This window comes from Sceloporus undulatus, chromosome 4 (genome assembly GCF_019175285.1).
Source record: "Sceloporus undulatus isolate JIND9_A2432 ecotype Alabama chromosome 4, SceUnd_v1.1, whole genome shotgun sequence".
Classification (NCBI taxonomy): Eukaryota; Metazoa; Chordata; class Lepidosauria; order Squamata; family Phrynosomatidae; genus Sceloporus; species Sceloporus undulatus.
Genome location: NC_056525.1, coordinates 136873387 through 136896736, shown reverse-complemented (window position 1 = coordinate 136896736; position 23350 = coordinate 136873387). Strand labels below are relative to the sequence as shown.

At 39.2% G+C, this 23350-nt stretch overlaps 1 protein-coding gene across 1 annotated transcript in view; it reads left to right on the top strand.

Moving 5' to 3' along the window:
* The window catches only part of PSD2 (pleckstrin and Sec7 domain containing 2), an 81004-nt gene that overhangs the window by 16921 nt on the left and 40733 nt on the right, over positions 1-23350 (top strand). Inside the window, exons 2-5 of the mRNA XM_042465448.1 lie at positions 8122-8743; positions 9840-10328; positions 15296-15490; positions 21583-21663. Of these exons, the coding sequence (XP_042321382.1) occupies positions 8187-8743; positions 9840-10328; positions 15296-15490; positions 21583-21663 (1322 nt within the window). The 5' untranslated portion in view covers positions 8122-8186. The remainder of the gene's footprint in view (positions 1-8121; positions 8744-9839; positions 10329-15295; positions 15491-21582; positions 21664-23350) is intronic.

The window sequence follows — 23350 nt, the reverse complement described above, 5'->3', positions numbered from 1 at the left end:
TTGCTTGCTGAACTGAAAGACTTCATTTTATTCCAAGAAACTGCTGCAAAAGATAAGAAATCACCAAAAGTAATCTCACTTTCTGCTGGACAATTTTTCTGGGGAAAAATAATTAAAAATTCAAGTCTATTTAATTTTAACTTGTTAAATACAATAATCATTGTTGTTATAAGCTGTTTACAGCATCTCTATAATCCAAGCTTCAGTTTCATCATCTCTTATATCCAAATTGTCTGACTTAAAGTTTAACTAAATGGTTTTTAGAGTGTAACTAAATTGTTTTTAATGGTGTGTCTAGCATTTCTTTAGTTCTGCTACATTCCTTTACAGATTACCTTCCTAATAATAAAGAATTGATTTAGCAGCTGCATTGTTTCACCTTTCCCAAGAGTTTACAGCATCTCCTGTGGGTTTTCCTAGTTCACTATAAGAGTATGTATTTTTGACTTGCAAGATGATCTTAATTCTGTCATTCCATTCTTAATAAAATCTATTTGGTTAGTATAACTCAAAACTACTGCAGCCCAAAAGAGGAAAAAATAGCTTCTTAAAGAACAAAGGCGGGGGGGGGGGGGTCCTGAACAACCTGAGATAGATAGATAGATAGATCGATAGATAGATAGATAGATTCTGTTCATATAGCAGAAATTTGCTGAGCCCATAATCTATTGGGGATCTAAGAGCTATTTCATTTTGTCTCTCTAGCAGACTAAAATGCATACCCTTCAACTGTCCTGACTTGACAGAGACAGACCCAGTTAATCCTCTATCATCCCATTTTAAGATGCTTTTAAGCATCCCAGTTTCTCTCTCCTTCTTTTACTCCCCTCCTTCATTTTCAGTTTGTGTGAACAAGCAAAGGAGGAGAGTGGGAGAAGGAGAGAGAAACTGGGATGCTTAAAAGCATCTAAAAATGGGATAATAGAAGATTAATCAGGACTGTCTCTGTCAAATCAGGACAGATGAAGGATATACATTTTAGTCTGATATTGCATTTGTGTGCAAACTGAGTTCAAAGCGCAAAAGTAGTTTGTACTCAATTAACTCAGCAAGTGGAGAGAACAGGAATGGGGAATTTGACCCTTTCCCCTAGGCTTAGGCAAAAGCAAACTGTTGTGGTCTCTCCTAGTTTGTGTGCTCTCCCTCATTAACAACTTTTGCCACATTGATATTGCTTGGCCACGTGTGTCATGGCTTCCATATGTGAAATGTTGGAGAGTATGGGGCTCGACAGATGGGTGGTTCTGTGCCGCTCATCTTTGCCCCGAGTCAGTGCTACAGCGCTGATGAGCTGCCAAAAAGAAGCTGCCTAGAGTGGCTTCTTTTTTTGTGGCACTGTAAAGGGGGAAAGGTGCCGACATAATGCCACTTCCTGGAAGTGACGTCTGGAGGCTGCGCTGCCACAGCATCATCATGGCATCCCCCATGTGGATGGGAGGCTGCCATGATGGTGCCGTTGGCACGTACTAGGGTTCGGGAGCGTGCAGTTAGTGCGTGCTCCCGAACCCTATGATCAGGCCCAGGGCACCACAAAGCACCCATTTGTACCGGGTCAATGACACTGAGAAACAGAATCAGAGTTACCAGCCATCTGTACTCTCTCCATACAACCAATTAGAATGACTTAAAGACAGAAATTCCTTTAAAATAAATTTTGAAATAGTTTACTGACAACCTCATTCATGTACACTAAGACAAAGTCGTAGTTTAGAGCGTGATGAGTACACAGAATTAAATTTATTCAGAGAACAGGAATCTGTAGCATCATTTTGAGCTATGTTCTTGTGGAACCTAAAGTAACAATGGGCTTTGTAATTATTTACAACACTGTTTCAAAACAAAGCTCTAATTTTAAAAATAGCTAGTTCTTTTAAACTTCAAGAGGAATTTCTTTTTTCTCCATGTAACCCATTCCATACTCATGGACTCTATTCTTTTTGTACCATTGTCAAACAAAGAATAAATGATGGTCTGTGAACACTGAAAAGATTTAGCCGTTTGATGTGGAGACATTTGAAAGTCATGCCTTTGCTATCCCAGCAATCATCTCTTCTTTCATGCAAAAACAAGAACAGAACAAAGTTACATTAGTTCACAGGGTGTTTTTCTCCCCCATTAATGCAGCCTCTCTAGGCCAAAGTGCCCAGTAGTGGGATTTTTTCCCATTCTGAAAAACAGCAATGAAATTAACAAGTACATCATTTTTGCTGACAGTTCAGTTTTAATAAAAACTGGTTTGGCTCCAAATTAAGCTTCAAAAAGAGCTATAGTCCCTTCCCAATTAAAAATAAAACAAGGCCAAATTCTTGCCTCATTGGCAGACTTTTAGCCATGTTTTACCAAGATGACCCCTTGTCTGGCAAAATGCAGTGAAAAAAATTGTAGAAATGACCTAGTTTGATCAGAAGGCTAGTGTGTTTGTGTGTGTGCCCTTCTTAGAAAGGTTTCAAAAGACAGGCAAAATTTTCTTGTGGGGGTCATCTTGTTATAGACAACAATGTTTTACAGAAGAATAAAGTAAGTGTAGCAAGGTACACAATAGTTAATGGTGGAGCGTGTTATCTGAAAGAACAGATTCGGGGGAGGGGGGAATGAAAGTAGCTCTGTTGGTCCATTAGACAAAAACAAAAATCAGTAGTGTAATGCCTTCCCATAGGGCTGAGAAAATTAGTAATGAGCAAGCTTTTTAATTCTCTAGAACTCTTAGTCAGGGTATGTTCAAGCTATATTTAGGTTTTAAAAGAAAAGAATAGGAGCAGGAGGAGACAGAACTGTTTTAGACCATGATAAACCATGACAACTGCTTTTCATTCTAGGAATATGTGAGACTTTTGTAGGGTCCACATTTTAAAATGTCTGGATTCAGACTTCCCAGACTAAATGTGTGCATCAGAACATACTTATACTTTGGATTATGCATTCCTCTGAATTTTGTAATATAGTTCTCTGCTAAAAAGGTGTAGGGAGAGCAAGAAAAACAATGCAAGACAATATTACTATGGACAACTATAGAAAAATGCCAAAACATTTTAAGGAGAAATTCAATACAAAAATGTGTTTTTAGAGAATATTGTTCCAAAAGAAATACAATGTCTGTGGATTTTTAAAAACGATGTGTGTGTGTGTGTGTGTGTGTGTGTGTGTATATATATATATATATATATATATATATATATATATATATATATAGAAATGGAGGGGGGCAGACTTACAATTGAACATATGTAAAGTCTAAGTGGAGTGGAAATACACCAGGAGTTGGCCATGTGCAACTGATTTTGACAGATCATTGTTTCAGCAGAAAGGAAAAGGTATATTTTCATAATGCCGTACTAAGAGAGGTGACTTGAGAGAGTGATGTGGGACTTGATCACAGTAAAAGAATCAATTATAAAGCCAAGATTTCAGGCTTTGATGACCAAGTGTATTGTAATTTGGTCGATATATCTAAAGCATAATCAAGAGAGGAAGGCTTTTCTAGTTAAACAAAAGAGGGACAGGTCACTCTTGACCGTATTGAGGTTGAAATGATTATGAAACCAGCCCTATTTTGAGTTGCAGGGCTATAGCACATGAATTGGAAGTGAATGTTAGATGAGAGAATAGAATGGTCTCACTCATATCTTAAATGCAAAATAACCACTGTTGAGGTGTTCATCCTATCTTCAAATGTCTTCCTCTTATGGGTTTATATACATATTGGTCGACAGAATCACAAACACTTTATCAGAGTGTCATAAAGTATATAATCATTCCATCCTGGCTGCTCACAAAAACAAGACCCCTTGCTCAAATGCTTGTAAGTCTTGCTCTTCATACATCAAGCCAGATAGTGACTAAGCTATCAACTCAAAAGCCCTTGGCAACAACACGGGGGCTACAGATGTTCTTGCCTTCACCCGCACCATGACAGGCTCCACTGCTCCTCTGACCAATACTGACATTGACCTCTCCTCCTTTCTGGATGCAGGATGAGTTGCTTGGGTGATGACTGGCTTGTGGGCAAGCAATTAGGGACAGGGAGCGAGATACAACCTCTGTTTTCCTGCTCTTACTTCATGAAGGTGGGGAGTGCATTTTGATGGTGCAACAGAGGACAGTAATTTGTTCCCACCTCAGGCTGTGAGAGAGTTTTGGCCACTCTTGGACAAGTATGGCAAAGCTGAAGCACAACTAATTGCCTTTGAGCAGTTGTATATGCATTAGCTAGGTCACTGGGCAGAGTGAAGCAGCTGCCTCAGGCAGTGGGTGCTAGTGAGCAGAAGTGAGGGGTTAGACCACAGGGCTAATGTTGCACAGCCTGTCCCTGCCCCCGATATTTATTTGACAATTATTTGAATAAATAAAAATTCAAAATTTATTATGTTAAAACATAATTAAACAAACCATAATGTTAAAAAGACAATTGAATCAAAACCAGTTTAAAAGCATATTGACTGGGGAAAAAGGAAAGCATCCATGCATTAAAAGTTGCTTTCTACACAAGAAGCCCACTTGCATAGAAAGGGTTTTGCTTTTGTGCAGGACAGCAAGGAGGAGTAAGCCTAACTGTATGGCCCATGAGCAGCCACTGAGAATGTCCTAAACTACCCTGATGCCCTCAAGTACAATGTAGGAGGACACTCTCCCATTGTGTAGTAAGATTCACCTCCCAATCCTTCTGTACTCAAAATGGGGAGTGGGAATGGTGGCACCACCTCACCCATCACCTCAAGCAGCATAATGTCTCAAGCTGGTCCCGGCAAATATTTCATTCCATTCTGTCAAGCCCACCTTGAATTATCTGCATGAAATTTCTCGTACTCCAGTGTTTGCATTGTCAATAGCCCTAAGCAGTACAGTACATTTCACCAGGGTTTGTGGGAAGCAAAAGGTGTTACTCTAGTGTGAAGAAAGATATTTTTAACTGAATAAACAGCAGGAACAAATTGACAGCATTGTACATCTCAGCTGTTCTTTAAGGTGTTACAAAAAACACAAGTAATATTCCTTGTGTCTGCAAAAACTGGATGTTGCTGCTGTTGCTAAATGAGACCATAATCTTCTTTCAGTCTGTGGAAGAAGATGTACTGAATTTTTTGCCCCCCCCCCCCCTTTTTTTTTAAAGATAAAATACTATTGAGCAGAAAGACAGGGATGTCTGAGTGGCTGTAATGGGTGCGTGGAAGCACACATCTTTTCTTCTGGCACAGAAGCAGACTAACCTGATCTGCACTTCCCAATTTTTTTTTCATATGGTGTAATTTTGTTGTTAGCTGTCCTCGAGATGGTGATCCTGTGGATGCGACATCTGCAAGAGTCCCTATCCTCCATCTCTCTGTTCAGGTCCTGTGGACTCATGCCTGTGTCCTCCCTAATAGATTCCAGCATGTGGCCTTCCTCTTTTCCAGCTGCCCTCCACCTTTCTTAGAATCATTGTCTTTTCTAATTATTTGTTTTTCTTCATGACATGGCCAAAATACAAAAGCCTCAATTTGGTCATCTTGCCCTCCAGAGAGAGTTCAGGCTTGATCTGTTCTAGAATCCATTTGTTTGTTTTCTTGACTGTCCATGGTATTCTTCGTACTCTTCCCCAGCACCACATTTCAAATGAACTGATTTTCTTCCTATCGGCTTTTTTCACTGTCCAGCTCTCACATCCATGCATGGTGATAGTAAATACCATGGCTTGGACAATCCTCACTTTGGTGTTCAGAGTCATGCCCTTACATTTTATTATCTTGTGCAGTTCTTTGGTGCAACAGTCCCCATCATTTCATTCTCTTTTCTTCCAAAGTCCTCCATTGAAGCTGTGGCTTTTAAAAACATGGGACACCTGGAGTCTCCTCCCCACCCCATGACATTTTCTATTATTTATTATGCAGATCATGGAGAAGTTAACTATCTCTCCTCATGCTAACATCACACTCAGAAGCATTACTTTCAAAACTGCTTTATAGATAGGAAAGAAGTTAAATTTCCTTAGATTATTTGTACAGAATGTACTACCCTTTCTTTTCCCCCTCTAAAGCTGTGCCTGTAGGAGATGTAGATATTCAACAGCTTTTTGAGCAAGGGTTTCACTAAAACTGGGATCTTTCTTTGCAGATCTAAATTTAACTGACAGCATTTGTGCTCTGTTTTATGCCCCCATCCTATCTGCAAAACAGGGGCAATGGTTTTGCATGGACTCAGTGTTTAGATTGGAGTTCCTGTACTGGGAAGAAGGTGGGGTATAAATAAACATAAACATAACAACAACAACAATAGGATTGCTGTAAGGATTATTGAGCTAGTGGAAACAAAATGCTTTGTATGCTCAAAAATCCTTTTAAAATGTGAAATATTACTCTTAGCATTGTTACTGTATAATAGCAATGACGCTATTAAATAGTGACTGTGCAGAATACTTTCCTGTATTGTGTTCAACACAGAAAGCAGTCTGAGAATCAGTTGCCACTGAACATGTGCAAAAGGCAGCCACCACTAACATTAAACTACTTTCTTTAAAAAGAAAAAAAGACACCAGTTGACAGTCTTACACATGTCTTATAAAAACAAAACAAAGCAAACAAACAAACAAAAGCTTGCCATACAACCAAGGAAAGGAAGGCAGGCAGCATGTAGTAGGAATGTGAATTCTCCCTCCCTTTACCTAGGTACATGCACATGTTCATGTACTTGCAGACTGAACCAGGCAAGTTTCAGTCATCAGCTGGTTTTGTTCCTGTAGAGGAAAGCCCTGAAGTGAAAGGGTTGTTAGCCTGGTTCTCCACAACAAAATGAGTCCAGAATATAATCATTAGATGAGAAATTACTAAAATCACAATGCACCTGCCACCCCCTCGAAAGACTCCAGATGCTTTCCATACAGTCCTGTGGGGGGCACACATGCCTTTCAGACCTAAAAGACTCAGCATTCTGAAAAGGCTGTGATTACTCAAGGGCCTTGGCCTCTCAAAGAGATCTTCCCCACTCTGTTCCCATTCCATTGCTATACTCACTTTATCCTTGTTTTCCATCCCACCCCCCTACACCTACACCTACACACACACACAGCTTTTATCTGGGTCCTAAAAAGTTTTCTTTCCCCTTCTAGGCTGCCTTACATTCCTCCAGTCCTAATACATATTATCTAGAGGCAGAAGGCCTCATGTTTTACTGAATCTAACAAAGGAAGATGCATTCTCCCCAAAGAATTTTAGAGACCCAATTCTCTAAATCATATGTTTAGCTTCATCATTAACTGGGGTAAGAAGTGCTCTAGGTGAACTCACTGGAGAAATTGGCCTAATTCATGAATTAAAAAATTAATTAATGTGTTAGTTCCAGGTTCTCATTGTTCTCATTCACCAAGGAATAGAGAAAACATAGGGTTAAATGGCATGACGGATAACATATTGTACATTTAATCACCACTTGACCTTACTGTTTACATGTTTTCCTCTATGTATGTGAGTCTGCGCCATCAAGTTGTTTGTCAGTTTATAGCGATCCCATTAATTTCATAAGGTTTTCTTAGGCAAGGAATACTTGGAGGTGGTTTTGCCAGTTCCTTTCTCTGAAATGTAGCTACAGAACCTAGAACCTATAGGTATTTGTTGGCAGTCTTCAGGGCCGACCGTGCTTAATTCCCAATATTAGATAGGCCTTTAGGGGTTTTAAGGTGTTTTGCTCTATACCCATATATATACCTGCCAGCCTGGGGGTATCCCTATAATTCTGGAAAGCTTATGCCATGACATATTTGTTAGTCAAAGGACTAATAAGACATGACGAAATGGCTAGAGTTAATGCCATTACGAGATTGATTGACTCATTGATTAATGTGGAGGAAAGAGATAGGAGACAAAGTACATCAAAGTTACATAAGTTTCTTTTTAAAAAATCCAAACTAAACTAATCTTAGGTATTTGCCCCAACGTGTTTGGTAGCAACAGAGGCAAAGAGCAAAAGGAGGTATAAAGGGAAAAGGGGTGAGTATACTGTATATAAATACATTTACTTCTTCTTAGGCTTTGCTTTGGCTGGGAATCACAGCTTTTGATAAACATTACTGTCATTTAAACAACATTTGTTTTTTGTTTTTTTAAAATAATCCCTTTCTGATTCTGATGGTTTTCTGCTTTTCCCTCTTTGAAGGTAATACAGGGTTCAAATTCACCAAGAAGACAGGGTAACACAAACCAAGGTAGAATCAACAGAACATGAATAGAAATATTCTATTTCCATCACCACCTGAAGAGTATAATGAACCACATACCTCAAGTGCGCAGGTAACCACAATCATCTCCGAGAACAAGCAACCAGCACAGCCAGCAGAATCCCCAAGTATCACATCCAGCATCCGGAATGACACCGAGCCTCCTGGATCAATGGATAACAGAAGCCTGGAGGATGGTATCTATCTCAGCAATGCAAACAGACATAAGGGAACAGTGGCAGGCGCTTGGAGGGAGACTGAGATGCAGAAGGAAAAAGGATGGCAAGAACAATCAGGAAGTACAGGGGACGGCATCAGCAGTCTGGTATTCACAAATGGCTTGCACACTGAGACTGAGTCTGAGCCTGGCAAAGAAAGGGATGACAAGGGGGGAGCAAAACGACAGGCTCAAATCACTCCAAGGACGGGCAGTGCTGATTTGGAAGAGAGACTCTTGAAAAACAAGTTGCTGTTCAGTGAGCCGCTCAGCAAAGCAGGTTTCCAGTCACACCGTGATGTTTCAGAGCTGCTTGATCCTGAGGATGGAGAAGACCAGATAAGGTAATAGAATGGCAGAAAAAAATGGCAATGCCTTGCATGCCTTTCAGTTGCACCTTAAAGCCTTTGAGCTTGGGTTTACACTTGGGAATGTCACCCCCAAAGCAAGATTTTGACAGCTACCACTTGTTCATCTCCCCTTCCCCATGTAAAGGCTTTTAACTGAAAGGGCTTCCAGAGAAACGTAACAGCATTGTGTTGTGTTGGCTGATTTATATCGCACCTATTTCCCAATGCTGGGACTCAAAGGGGCCCAGGTGATGTGCCTTCTCCCTATAATGCAGGAACTCTAAGGCAAACCAGTGTCCCTGAGGAATGGGAGACTGATTCAGGCTCCTCAGTTAAGCCTGCTTGAAGATTTAGAGATGATGAAGTCTCTTTAGCAAACATATTCAAAAGCATAGCCAGAGGAGTTTGAAGACTATGCCATAAGAGTTTTTCATATCTCAAAGAGTCTTGCTTTTTTGTCAAATATTTCTCATTTGGGCACTATTTATTTAAGTAGTCATATATCTTAACCAAAATTATAAAATCTCCAAGTGGTTTATAATAAAATCACCTTAAGGAATTAAAAATTAAAAGAATAAAAATAATTTAAACACTCTAATATATACTAAACAGTTGATTTAAAAGATGAGCATTTTCAAAAACTATATGTTATTTGGTTCTATTTTTTCTATTCCATGTCATTTATATTCTACTCCAAAAGTTTCTGTTTTTCCTAAGAAAGTATGGTTCTTTAACTGTTTAATTTTGATAACTTACACTAAAAAGCATCTTCCCCGTTTATCATAAAAGCACCTAAGAAATAATACTCTTTTCATTTCCTCTGTTTTGCCCATGGTCTTCTAATGAACTACTTGAAAATGAACCAAAAGGCAATGGGAGTTTCAGGATATCCATGAGGTTTGAATCTAGCTGATAAGTGAGCATCACATTCCAGGCTCACATGTGTTTTAATGCAATAGCTTGAGTGTATCTTATGCTTTGCACTGCTACTATTTTGCTTTAACTCCCCACACATACCATAAAAGTCTGAAAAGAATGACATCCAACAAGTGTAATGTCTCTATTGTTCAGTTGTATCCTTCCTTTTCAGCTTCGCTGCTGCAGAAGCCAAGCTAAGTTACAGTGATGATGACAGGGATGATTTTGCATTTAAAGACATCAGGGATGGATTCAGTTCTACCTTTGAAAAAATTGTGGAATCTGACCTTATGAAGGGCACATACTACAGCAGTCTGGACTCCTTGGATGTGCTCTCACTGACAGATGAGACAGACAGCTGTGTTAGCTTTGAAGCTCCCCTCACGCCTCTTATTCAGCAACGAACTAAAGAAAGTTCTGAACTTTTAGAACAGAAACTCCTTGTTCATCGGAAAGACCTTCTGGAGCCCGTGTTGACTGATAAGGAGGAAGAGGCAATGGCCAAGGCTCTGGATAGTGAATTTGGGAGCCCACTGAAACATTCTATCACTAGCAGCCGGTCTGAGAATGTGCTCAGCAGGGCATCTCTCAAAAACATCCCTAACGGCTACCATGTTGAGAGGACAGAAGAAGATGCTACAAAGCTGATGAATTCAATCAGGTAAAATGCTTTTCTTGTACTACAGCTGTCAACCAATTTCAAATTTACCTTGGATTAACCATGTTTAAGCAATTAGCTGCTGCCGTATCATTGAAACTCAAGTATTGCATATTCATTATTACTATTTTTTATATCTTTAGTATATTTGATTATCAGTACTGCCTATTTTGTTTTATTTTGAATTATGTCTCTCTCTATCTATCTATCTCTGTTTTTTCTATTGTATTTTAGTACTCTATATATTAATAATTTATACCATATACTACTGAATAGTATGTCAATGTTTTATTCTGCAACTGTTTCTGAACCGCCACGTACATGGATGGTCCTATATAAATAAGTGATGATAATAAGAGTTAGTAGTAGTGGCAGTGGCATTTATAGCACTGATAGCCTTAATTGGTTCAAGGAGCCAATTAATCAATGAAAGATAGATTAATTAGTGGAAGAGAACTTTAAATTGAAAAGGTGCTTTTAATCAGTGCGACTATATGTTAATGGCCTAGTTTCTCGAGGCTACTTCATGCTTATGTGCAAGTGTCATCGTCTGTATTTCCTTTTCTTGCCCTTAATAAAGGTAATGTTTCATTCTGACATTGTTTGGTAGCTTTAGTTTATTAAACCCACTGTTTCTTAAATCCACCTTGAGTCCCATTATTCGGAGAAAGTGAGGCTATTAATGAAAATAATAAGAATAAGAAGAATATAATTGTTACCATATACCTCCATTTTATATTTAGAAAGTAAATTGTCTAAACATCCAGAATTTGGTAACTTATCAATATCCACATTTAACCAACAAATTGGTTAAAGGCAGATTATTAATCTACTAAAATGAAGCAAAAGCTTGGTAGCCCTAGTTATTCATATAGTGATATCAGATGCAATGTTAAGAAAAGAGGAAGGACTGAAATTATAGGGAAGCAAGGAGAGAAGAACAAAAGCAATCAAAAAGGTCAGGAAATAGTTGGGATCAGTGATCTTCCTAATGCACTGTCCCATGCTGTTCATTTAGTTTTAACCTCAGGGAAATTACCAGTATACTTCCAACAAGGCAAGAAGTTAAATTCATCTTTTTGAACTGGAGATACAGTGTTGTAAAGATGCAACTAGCACCAGCTGAACTCAGACATCATCAGCAGCAGCATAGATATTGGAGTTAAAGTGGCCAGAAATGGGGGTAATTTAAACCCCCTCCCTCACAATATTCAGGGAAATTCCTTCACCAAAGCTGGAAATTCCCATGGGAGAAAATCCCCCATTGGCAGCCAAGTCTAGGGTCCTTATTACATTAGTGAAATCCCATTCAGGAATGGGATTTAAGCTACTTTTAAAATTTTAAAAACCTGCAAATGCGGGAAGTTTATCACACGATGTCACTGTTAAAGTGAAATAACGTGAAAATAAACCTAAGGTAAAAGTGGAAAAAACAGCAGCTTTTTACTTTTTGGGAAGTTGTGAAAGTAACAAGCTGCTGTTTTTCTCCCTTTTACCTTAAGTTTATTTTCACGTTATTTCACTTTAACAGTCACATTGTGTGATAAACTTCCAGCATTTGCAGGTTTTTAAAAATTTAAATGTAGTTTAAATCCTATTTCTAAACGGGATTTCTCTAGTACGATAAGGACCATTGTCCAACTCACCAGGACAGAAAGATAAAGAATCCACACTGTTGTTTTCTCTTCATCCTCAGCTAACCTAGATGCACTCCTCCTCTGCCAATATGTCCCCTAGCAAAGTGTAATTCATTTGATATAAACCCAGAAGATGATTTCATTTGTGATTTAAACCTTGCTTTGTGCTGAAATATATGCAATAGACCTTTCTTAATAATACACACACACACACACACACACATACACAGTGGTGTGGTGAAAATACTTAAGTATGAGGGACACTCCTGTGTAATATGACAAATGCATGTTTGCCCAAATGTTCTTTTGGAGAAAACGAGTGGAAATAAGAGTGCTTGATGAATAGAAAGTGTGCTCCAGATCCAGTGGGATGTGGTGTGGAGTGGGCAATATCATAGCACTGCTTATAGTCTTCACAACTGCTAATATCAGGAAGGTGTGATAGTGGACTTTTGATGGCAGACAGCATCCACTTATATGATTTGGCAGTGAGAGCTTAGCCATTTCATGAGGTGCACAGTCTATTTTGGTTTTTAAATGAAGCCCAAGTACAATGTTGACTAATTGTGTAAGGGATATGAGCATTAGATATATTGAATATTAAGTAAATCGGGCACTGGCTATGTTATACAGTTGGCCCTCCACATTTGCAGCTTTGACTTTTGCAGATGTGATTATTTGCTGTTTTAATTAATATGTTCTCTCTGCTGAAAGTTGACCACAGAGTTGTGCTGAGAACCTAGAAGTTCCTAGAGAAAACACTTCTCTGGGCATTGGTAGGTCTTCCAGTATGATTGTATGATCAACTTCTGGCAGGTGTTGGCCATAAAGTTGCACCCGAAGACCTGGAGATTCCTAGAGAGGTGTTCTCTTAGGTAAAAAGAATAGGGTATTTTTTAATTTGCATTTTCCCCCCACATCCATTGGGGATCCTTCACCCCTAACCCCAGTGAATGTGGAGGGACCATTGTAGTACCTTGGAGGGATTGTATGGAGCTTGACTCACCATACTATAGGATGATGTCAAATATGCTTCATTAGTTTTTATCACTTTCGCTGAACCCTGCATCTGAACAAGGTTCAGATTTCAAAGTTTATCACCGCTACATAATAAGCATTAGAATTTGAAGAGTTTAACATGTTTAACATGTCAGTTGCAAACATCTGTATCCACTATACAATTCCATTCAAGTTTTAATGGGCTAAAGAAAAATTTGTAATGTAATAATTGCGTATACAGTCACCCCTCTGTTTCCGCCGACTTGAGATCCGCCCACAGCTGCACACAGGAACATACTCCTGTTCAAGCCAATAGGGCTTGAACATACTCACATTTCTGTTTTCAATGGTGTGTGTGTGTTCCGGAATGGATGCCTCACAAAAATGGAGGAGCGACTGTACATTTATGTATTTAACCTAAGTTAGAAAAGTTAACAGTAGTCTCTGGATAAACTTCAATATTTATGGTTTTATTTGACAAGAGATGTATTAACAATGTATCTTTTTGTAGGATTTTTCACTTTTTCATATTTATACTTTTTTTAGGCTTAGGGATTCTGGGAGTTGTAGTCCAAAAAAGTAACATTTCAAAAAGCACACTTCCAAATTCTCCAGAACTCTTAATCAGATTAGATGCACACACATAGCAAGTAAAATCAGTAGCAGAGGTAAAAACAGTGAAGCAGATAATTAAACCACCATACAGCTATAAAAATAAAATTAAAATAAATAATGGAAATATCTAACAGCATTAAAGCAGTTCTTAAAAAGTCTAGGAGCACTGAAAAGAGTACAACATATATTCCAGATGTTAGGGACAACGGGACTTAATGGTGACATGGTCACGTGCATGTACTGTCACAGGACAACAGGAGCTGTCCCTAATGGCGGTTTGGCCACTGGGGACAACATGGGCTTGCCATCCATGGATGCTTGAACCCGTGGATGGCAAATCCACAGATATCAAGGGCCGGCTGTGTAGGTAGGATGGGAGGAGGCCTTTTCAGGATCTTCTTCAGTGACCAATGCAGCCTCCTATTCTTCCACAGTTGCCCACCCCTGGTCTATGGAACTTTTTTCTTTCACAAAGAACCAACGTGTGATGAAGGCCAGAGTAGAATCCAGCTCAAGAAAATGGGTTAGATCCCAGGAGCTGTTACAGAGGCTTTGTAGAAGGAGAGCACATTTTAAAATGTTTCAGTGTGAATCAGAGTGTAGGTAGTAATAGAAGCTAATCTCTGACTAGGTACATAGTCAAGGTACATAGAAGCCAATCTCAGACTAGGTACATAGGCACCTCAAGTCTGCTTTTTCTCAACACATAGTGAGGTAAATAGAGCCAACGTGGTATAGTAATTTGTGTGTTGGACTATGACTTTGGAGACCAGGGTTTGAATCCACACTCGGCCATGGAAATCCACAGACTGACCTTCAGCAAGTTACACTGTCTCAGCCTCACAGGAAAGCAAAGGTAACACCTCCCCCCAGACAAATCTTGCCACAAAAACCCCATGATATGTTTGCCTTAGAGTTGCCATTAATTGGTAAAGACTTAAAGGCACACAACAGCAAAATACACATACTATACTTTAAAACTTTTCTCCACTGGGAGACAATCACCCAATTTCTTTCTGTCGCCACTTTAAAGAATTTAAGTGGGAAGTGATCATTTGCACTTGAAAGCTCTATTAACAGTTGACACATCATGTGCCCATTCTCTGTTGAAGACAAATTAGTATGAAAGTGCTCCTATACTGTGCATCTCTAGACAGAATAGGTCTTTGGTGGAGGAGGCTATTAAGCTGAGAACCTAGGAATCTCAACTAAAGGCCCATGACCTTCCTTTTTCCAAGGAAATGATGGTTGCTGATAATTTTAATTTTCTTTTGTACAGATTTGATTGAAGACACCCTGAAACTCTTAATTTATCCAAACTCTAAGTGGCACACACAGTAGTTTTATAAACTGGCCCTATATTCCAAACCTATATGTAGAATTGGAGTGTGTAGACTGGATATTTCACAAAGGGCAGAGGGGCTTTGTTTTGATGAGTTGCAGGAAAGGAAACCCCATATATCATCCTCCATCCCTCAAAATTGGGGATCTCCAACCTGTGAGAACATTACCTATGTTCACAGAGGACACATTAGATAAATAAAAACTTGTGGCAAAAGAAAAGGGAAAGGAAAGAAAGAGAACCTGAGGGTAAGTGCTTTGAAAAATATATGTTTTAACTGAGATGGCTAGAGGAAGGATTTTAGTTTAAGGTTTTGCAAGTGCTTGATAGGTCCACCATCCAATTCAGCTTCTCTTTATTGTGTTGTGTTCTTGCAGTGATACCAACATAAAAGATGCTCTTTCTGACTCTGACTCTGATATGGGAAGTACAGAACAACTTGACCAGGGAAGCACAGACACCCTCGTCAATGGCTGCAAGGCAGATGGTGAGGCTGCCAAGAGATTGGCCAAAAGATTATACCACCTTGAGGGATTCAAGCATTGTGACGTCGCGCGCCAGCTTGGGAAGAAGTAAGTGAAGCTGACATAAAACTAGCCCTGAGCCAAGTTTGGTGGGTTTTAGTTTCATAAGCTTGAGTCCCTGTTTCACAAACCAATTTTGGCCCTAGGTTTTTATTTATTTTGTTTGTTTGTTTGTTTTTTGGAGAATAGTGGGATCCAATTCAGATCAAATCAGTCACTCATTAAAGACAAAACCAAGACAGATCCGTGATTCCTATAGCCCTTTCAGACAACTTGCTGTTGGGGGGAACTAGAGCAATGCACCCTTATCCAGATCTGTTTGAATATTGCTGCCCACATGGAACATAAAGTGGGTAGAGATGCCTTGTGAAAGGGTGAATTGAAAATATTCACACTAGGATGCATATTCTCATCCACATCCTGATCCAATTGTGTTTACTGACTAAGCATGACCAGAAACAACCTTGGATGAAAGTCCTCTGTGCCACACTACTAGGCAGTGAAATGAAGAAAGAATTGGATTGGCAGGGTGATAAGGATATCTCAGCTCTTTCTGCCTCCTTTTGGACTGATGGCAGTGGGAAACTTTGGCCTAAATCCAGTTGCTAGAGGCAGCTAAAGTAGCCCCATTAAATCATTTGCTGAAAAACATATGTAACTATATTTCATTTAATGGGTCTATTTTAGATGGGACTAGAAATTGGATTTAAGCCTTTGTGTCTCCACAGTTACATCATGATATAGCCAAATGTATGTTGCTATTGTAGCACCATGACATCTTCATGTTCTCTTTGTTCTCTGGATATCACAAAGAAGAACTTGGGGGGGGGGGGGCATATCCAAGCACCAGCAGCAGACTGGAAAAACAGTGATTGAAAAGAGTTGTGTAAAAAAATTCCAGAACAGTGAAATGCAGAAATTCATCCCCACCCCAGATATTTTCACATTGAACAGGGGCTGAGATTAATCCTTCTTTCCAAAACCATGATGACTCTTTTCTTTCATATCTTCTCCACTATGTGCAACATCTTCTGGGTTTTGGTTATGGGACCCCTTGTGGATACCAAAATCCATAGATGTTCAAGTCCGTTTATATACAATGGCAGAATAAAATTGTGTCCCTTATATAAAATGGCAAAATTAAGGTTTGGTTTTTGAAAAATATATATACAGTATATTCAAGCCATGAATGGTTGAATCCATGGATTCTGAGGACCAACTGTACTTAGTGCAAAAAATAACAAACAAACAAACAACCTGGGAATGTCAATGGGAGATTGTTTTTTTTTACTGAGTACACCTGCGGTACAAATGGAAGATGTGGAAAATTCTGGAGAAGGAAGTCACCATTAGGGCAGGAAAGATTAAACATCCTCTCCCTGTGCCATATATCCAATCCAATCCAATGTATTTTTCAGTGAAGAAAAAACAAAACAAAAATAGAGTTGAATCCAAGGTGTTTCACATAGGATCTTTTGAAATTACTATACGATTTTAGTTTCATTGATTTCAGTGGGAACTACGTGTAACTTTCTTAATCTGGATCTGACAGATACACTGTGTATTTAACATATTGTATAGTTTGCCATGCTATTGTTGGACAAGGAAAATGTATATCTGAAGTTAAATGGGGCAGTTTCAATATATCCACATAATAAAGTAGAACACACACTCCTTAGAGAAGGAGACATCCATGAATTTAAAGCTTCAGGTCCCTGAACAGCATGAAAATAGCTTTGTTATAGCCTCCCTAAAGGCATATTGGCCTCATTTGCAGAAAATGGCATGTTGTGAAGGAAAAGTTGATTTCCTAGGTGACTGTATCCCAGCAATATTATATTCCTTGTACTGTGTTGTTTAATTTTAATATTTATTGAATCTTTTTTGTCAATATTAAAAGTAGGGAACAGACAATACTAAAAGAGTCTTACCCACCTTCCCTGGATATTTCACACTTTTCCCATATCAATATCTAGCCAAGAGGAAGAGAAAAAGAAAGTGGAAGTGGAAGGAGGGGACCAAGGCCATTTGTGCCTGGAAAGGAATATGGTTTAGTCATAAAATTTACTGAGGTTAGGGCAAGCCTTCAAATCTAAATTATTCTAAACTCTCCCTTTCAGCATCTAGGAGAGAATCACATCTTAAATATCTAGGGTTCCCAGATCTTAGGGCCTGGCCTCAAGTCTCCAGTTTTCATAGGTTAGTTTTAAATCTCAAAATTCTGCAGTTTTGGCAGGTTCAGGCCTGCCAAAAGAGGAAAGGATTGTCTACAAATCTCCAACTAAGCTATTAGAGCAACAGCTTGCTACACTTTGCAAAGTTTGATTGATTTATTGCTGCAATTTACAAAGGCTCTCCGGGGGCCATTCTATTTACGTACTTCCCAACTTCCCTCTGAGTCATTGTGGTGCCAAGTTTGCCCTCTGCTGTACTTCTACTTTCTGGCTAGAACATGTAGCCTAGATTAAATGTTCCTTATCCCATCTCCCTAAACAAGTGAGAAAGAATAAAAATCTCATCTCACCTTGATCTAAGAACAGCCCCTTTAGCTATGATTTCTGCCTCAACTTCCAACCAGGAAAATTTGTTCTGTGTTAGTTTGTGTGTTTCAATAACAAGCTGTGAAAAGTGGTGGTTGGTACTTAATGACAGTGTTGTGGAGCAATCATGGAGGGCTGTCTCTAAGTCTTGGGGTTTAGTTGGAAACCCCAGGGCCTGGAACAATCATGGGCTGGCACCCCTATAAATATCATTACGCTCAGGATTTTAATTTTTTTAAAAAAATCTATTTAGGTCCTCCAATATGGTTGTCATATTGCCTGATTGGCTGGATTTCATCTAGCATGTAGCTGCCATGCCATCAGATGCCTCTTCATGCCTTAATTGACCTGGATTTTTTAAGAATTAGTTGCTCCTGGCCTTTAGTATTTTTATAACTGTGGCTGATATTCAGAGATCAAGAGTAGAGATGAGCAAAGAGTTACACACCATTGTGTGAAGAAGAACATCCTGATTCACTTTGGGGCTGAATGACGGGCAGGAAGGAGCAGGTAGAAGCCTCTCTGAACCTGATCATTCTGGGGCAGCAGTGAACACAGACTGCAGCCTCAAGGGCATCTCTTCCCATGGCCCCAAATAGGAGTGGGAAAGATCCACTCCTTTTGGGTCTAAATTTGGGCCGCCTTAGGTGGCCCTAGTGCAGCTCCAGAGTCATGTGAATGACGCACCACTGGAGCAGCTGGAAGCCGCCCCCCCAATCTGCCCATCTGTTTCGGGCCTTTGAATCCTTTTTACAAAAACCTTTCTGATGAAAAGGTGATTGCTGCCAATAGAAAATAGAGTGGACCCTTGTTATATGCTGGGGTTTGGTTCCAAGATCTCCCATGGATAACAAAATCCGTGGATGCTCAAATCCCATTAAATATAATGACATAGCAAAATGGTGTCCCTTTATAAAAAATGGAAAATTAAGGTTTGATATTTGAAATTTATACTTTTTTTTGAACATTTTCAAACTGTGGATGCTTGAATCCGTGTATAAAAAAATCTGTGTATAAGAAAGGCCAACTGTACAGAGAGAAAAAAGTCAGTGCACTATAAATTGGGTAGCAGCATATTAATGCCATAAGAAATTACTACAGGTGTTTCTAATCCAGGTCTTATTCCTTGAAAAAGTTTTTCTGAGTTTAAAAAAAAAAAAAGTTTGGTCAATGCCAATATGGGGCATTCTTATTATATCAATACCAAAGTGACACTGCGGCTGAGAGGGAATGTAGTATTATGCCTGCCATGCAAAGTAGCCTCATCTTGTTCTATTTACATGGAAAGGAAAGGAATTGAGAAGAGTGTATGGCAACCCTGCAGTATAGTGCAACATTGGCATCTAATCTGGCATGCAGAGTGCCTTAGAAGAATGTAAATGGGGAGATATTAAATTGATTGTCACAACAGTTCTAGGCCCTGTTTGGGCAGTGCGATTAATTACCCCCATATGCCTGTTGGGGAGGAGTAGACTGGGACAACTGTGGTCACAGGATAGATGGATTTCAATTTCAAATAGCCTGAAGGGAAATTCTTGATTACTTGCCCTTTTCTGGCAATCAGCTTCTCCCTAGCAAGCAATAATTACTGAACCAATTATTTTAGCCACCATTTACTTACCTGAAACTACACAGACATTGCAGTTTTCCTCTGCAAGTACTATAAGACGATACTGTTTAAAGACCCATAGCCATGTTAGTCTGGATCAGTATGCAAGGGGATCTTGCTGTACTTTTGAAACTAACTGTGAAAAGCACTTAATGCATCTGATGAAGTAGACAAGTCTACAAAAGCCTATGCTACAAGCTTCTTTCTCTCAAAGGTGCTGCAAGAGCCCTTCGCATAATCATACTATATAGCAGTCCTTAAACTAGACAGTGTTTCACTCTTGTTTTATCCATCCTCTAAAAACATTTGTGTTTCTTTCACAGGGTGGACTTATTAGAGGGTAGATCGTAGGAACTGTGGGGGAATCCATATGCAGATGGATACTCCTTGTAGCTGCAAATGCTTCTGCAACTTTTTAAAAAATTGCCCTTCTTTTATGTTAAATCATCACAGGTATTCACATTACAGTATTTGTCTGAGTTACAGTTCATGAAAGCTTCTGCTTAATAAACATGTTACTTTTTAGGGTTTTATTGTTAAATCAGCTTTATTTATGTAATATATTGCTTATCTGCCTTTCAAGATCCTAGTTTCCCCAGCCTGACTTACAATACAAAACAGCAAAATTAAATATTACCAAATTATAAAACCATTTTATAAGTCAAAATATATAACGAAATATAATATTGTTCAAAAATGTAGCAGCAGCAAATACAATAAAACCCTTTCAGTTAAAGGCCAGATAAAATGGGTACTGTTTGTCTTAAAAGCAATTTGAGTGAGCTAGACAAAAATCTTGGAAAGAAATGTCATAGTAGCACTCCTATACTTTGCATCTCTAGACAGAATAGGTCTTTGGTGGAAGAAACTACTAAGCTGAGAACCTGGAAATCTCAACTAAAGGCCCATGGCCTTCCTTTTTCCAAGGTACCATCATTGAGGTGCCATCATTGAGAAACTTTTTTTTTCTATTGCCTACCTACTCAAAATAGTAGGCAAGCAGGTTGGGTATACGCAAGACTATACACTGTCCAGATAACTTTGGTTACTGGCCAGTGTTCCAGGCTGAACACTATTTGGATATTTGATTTGCAAAATTTAAGTCCTTGAAGCCAGTGTATTGGAATATTAAAAAGAAATATATGCCTTGATAGAGTAAAAAGTGTCAGACAGCAAAATATTGAAAGTGCAGGCTTATCATCTAGTTTAGGGCATTCAGCCACCTAACCAAAACTGGAAAGACAGAGAAAACAATAAATAAGTGTTCAAAGTATATAGGTATACTCCATTGGTGCCATAGACTTAGGCTGATGGAATCATCTGTTGTCAGCCAGCCAGCATAGCAATGGTCAGTTATTGGTCCTTTAGTGGCCTCACATAAACAGCCAGTGAAATTCATTTCACACTGGAGAGGAAGATTTTTGTTGACATTAATGAGGCTCGTGTCTGATTGGATAGATAGATGCTGGGAATAATATAAAAGCAGAAGCCTATGAGCAGCAAGATACCAGGTTTGCTTTTAGCAAAGTTGGTCCAAGCTTTTGGCTGTTGCTTTATAAATAGCTGACAACCTGAACTCCTAGAGTGGTATGCAGTATTCATATCTTGATGTTTTGATTAACTGATATATAAACAAAAGCCAGTGTGGAAATAGACTGTGATATACAATCTAGGAAGTTAGTTATAACTCTTGTGTCATAGTCCTGAAAGAGGTGGAAATACTTTATATATAGTGCAGTATCTTGACACACTTGTACAAAGTGAGCCTAGATTGAACAAGGTCTATGTAAGCTGAACTACACAAGTGATAGGACTCAGTTCTGCTGTTCAAATCAGTGGTGTTTTAAAGGGTTTAACTCACATCCAGGGTGAGCACGTTTCGGCACTTGCATTGCTGTATGAGCTCAGATTCGTCTTCAATGCTTTGTCAAATGAGATTCTGTTGTGAAGGGTATGCCCAAGTGGACTTACTAAAACCTCTTTATTTGCAGTAATGAATTTAGCAAATTGGTAGCTGAAGAATATCTTCGTTTCTTTGACTTCACTGGGCTGACCTTGGATAAAGCACTCAGGTGAGCTGCAAGGGCAGGGATCTCAAACGCATGAGTAATAGGTAAGGCCCCATGCTTTTAATTTCCGTTAGACACCATGCATACATTTCTCATGTTTCTAGAGTTTTCCAAAGATCAAATATTTTCAACTTGTTTGCACATTGCTCTTATGTCTGCATTCTTCTTTATGCACATTTGTTTTCTCTGAATCCTCCTTCAGATCAGCTTATTAACTGTTGTGATCATGGACCTCATTGCAACTACAGAAAAAGACTGGTGGGGAGAGAAAGAGATGGTTCACAGTGTTACAGCATTTTGTAGTAGTTTTGATGCCAGAAGTGCATTGCTCCTCTGTATACTGGATGACTTGTGTTCCATATGGAGGCTGACGCAGTCCGAGCGGCTTAGTAGAAGCACCAGCCATGACTCCCATGTCATCTCACTGAAATAACTATTCCCAGAGGCTATACAGCTAGGGCTGCATATCCCTGTAGTTCTTTGGAGAATCTTCAGGCCCTAATGAAAATATTGCATGTAAATAGCTGAGAGAGGGGATTGTTTAGGAAAGCAGGGGAATAATTTTCCATGCTGAAGTGGTAGAATGGAGAGTACTTCAACCTTGAAAGTTCTGTCACCCATGAGGACAGGTTAGCCGTCATAAATATATGTCTGGATCAGAGCTGGAGAAAGTTACTTTTGGGGAGGACTACAGCCTCCAGAATTCCTCAAGGCAGCACAGCCATTTTCTAAGCTCTAGTCTAGGAGCTCAATATAGTTAGACTTGTAAGGTAGTAGAGAGGGCTGAGAACTTTTAATGTCCTTCCCTCGACTGTCAATCCCAGGAACCCATAGGATGTCATCATGGCAAATAAAGAGGAATCATAGTGCAATAACTGTGTTATTTTGAAAGGTCCCTGGGTTCCCATGGGAGAGGGGAGTTTAAGGATGCAGCTGAGGATGAGGGGCTAACCACACCTCCGTGCCTCCTTCTCCACTAGAAACGGTCCCTCCTGAAGTGATTTTGCTCTTTCCAAAACAAGTTGTGTGTGTTTATCTATAACACTCAACTAGGCTCTGTATTTTTTAGACATCTACAGCTTACATTTAAAACATCCTATCTGTTTGGCTGAGCACATTTCTTTTTCTCATCTGGTTACCTCTGCTCTGCACACATTTCTCTTATAACATTCTCTGTATACTATGTACTTTATTCTTTGCTTGGTCCAAATTTTTACTTTTACACATTGTGTAATGTAATCACGCATTACCCCCGCTGAAGTGAGAAATGAAAGCATTTTTACAGCTGGAAATAGCAGTGGATATTGTGTTGTTGTTGCTGCTGCTGTTGTTAATTGACAAATGTTTTTTTCATGCTTCAGTCATAACAGTGAGGGAAACACACAGCCACTAAATGCAATAGACTGTCACTTAAATTGTTGGGGAACTTCAACTCGTCATAGAGCAAGCACCAACCAATGGCAAAATGTTACTGGGTATGCATCCCACAATTCCAGATGCCTGAATGCCATTTAGGATATTAACCTATGAAGCCCTAAAAAGTGCAGGGCCAATATATAATGAATACATCTTTCTCGCATCCCATTGTAATATCTGCGATCCACCGATAAGGATTTCTTCATTAATTGGTCTTTGCAACAGACCAAGATAGTGTTCTCATGAAGAGAGACACCCTGTCACTGGAAACTCA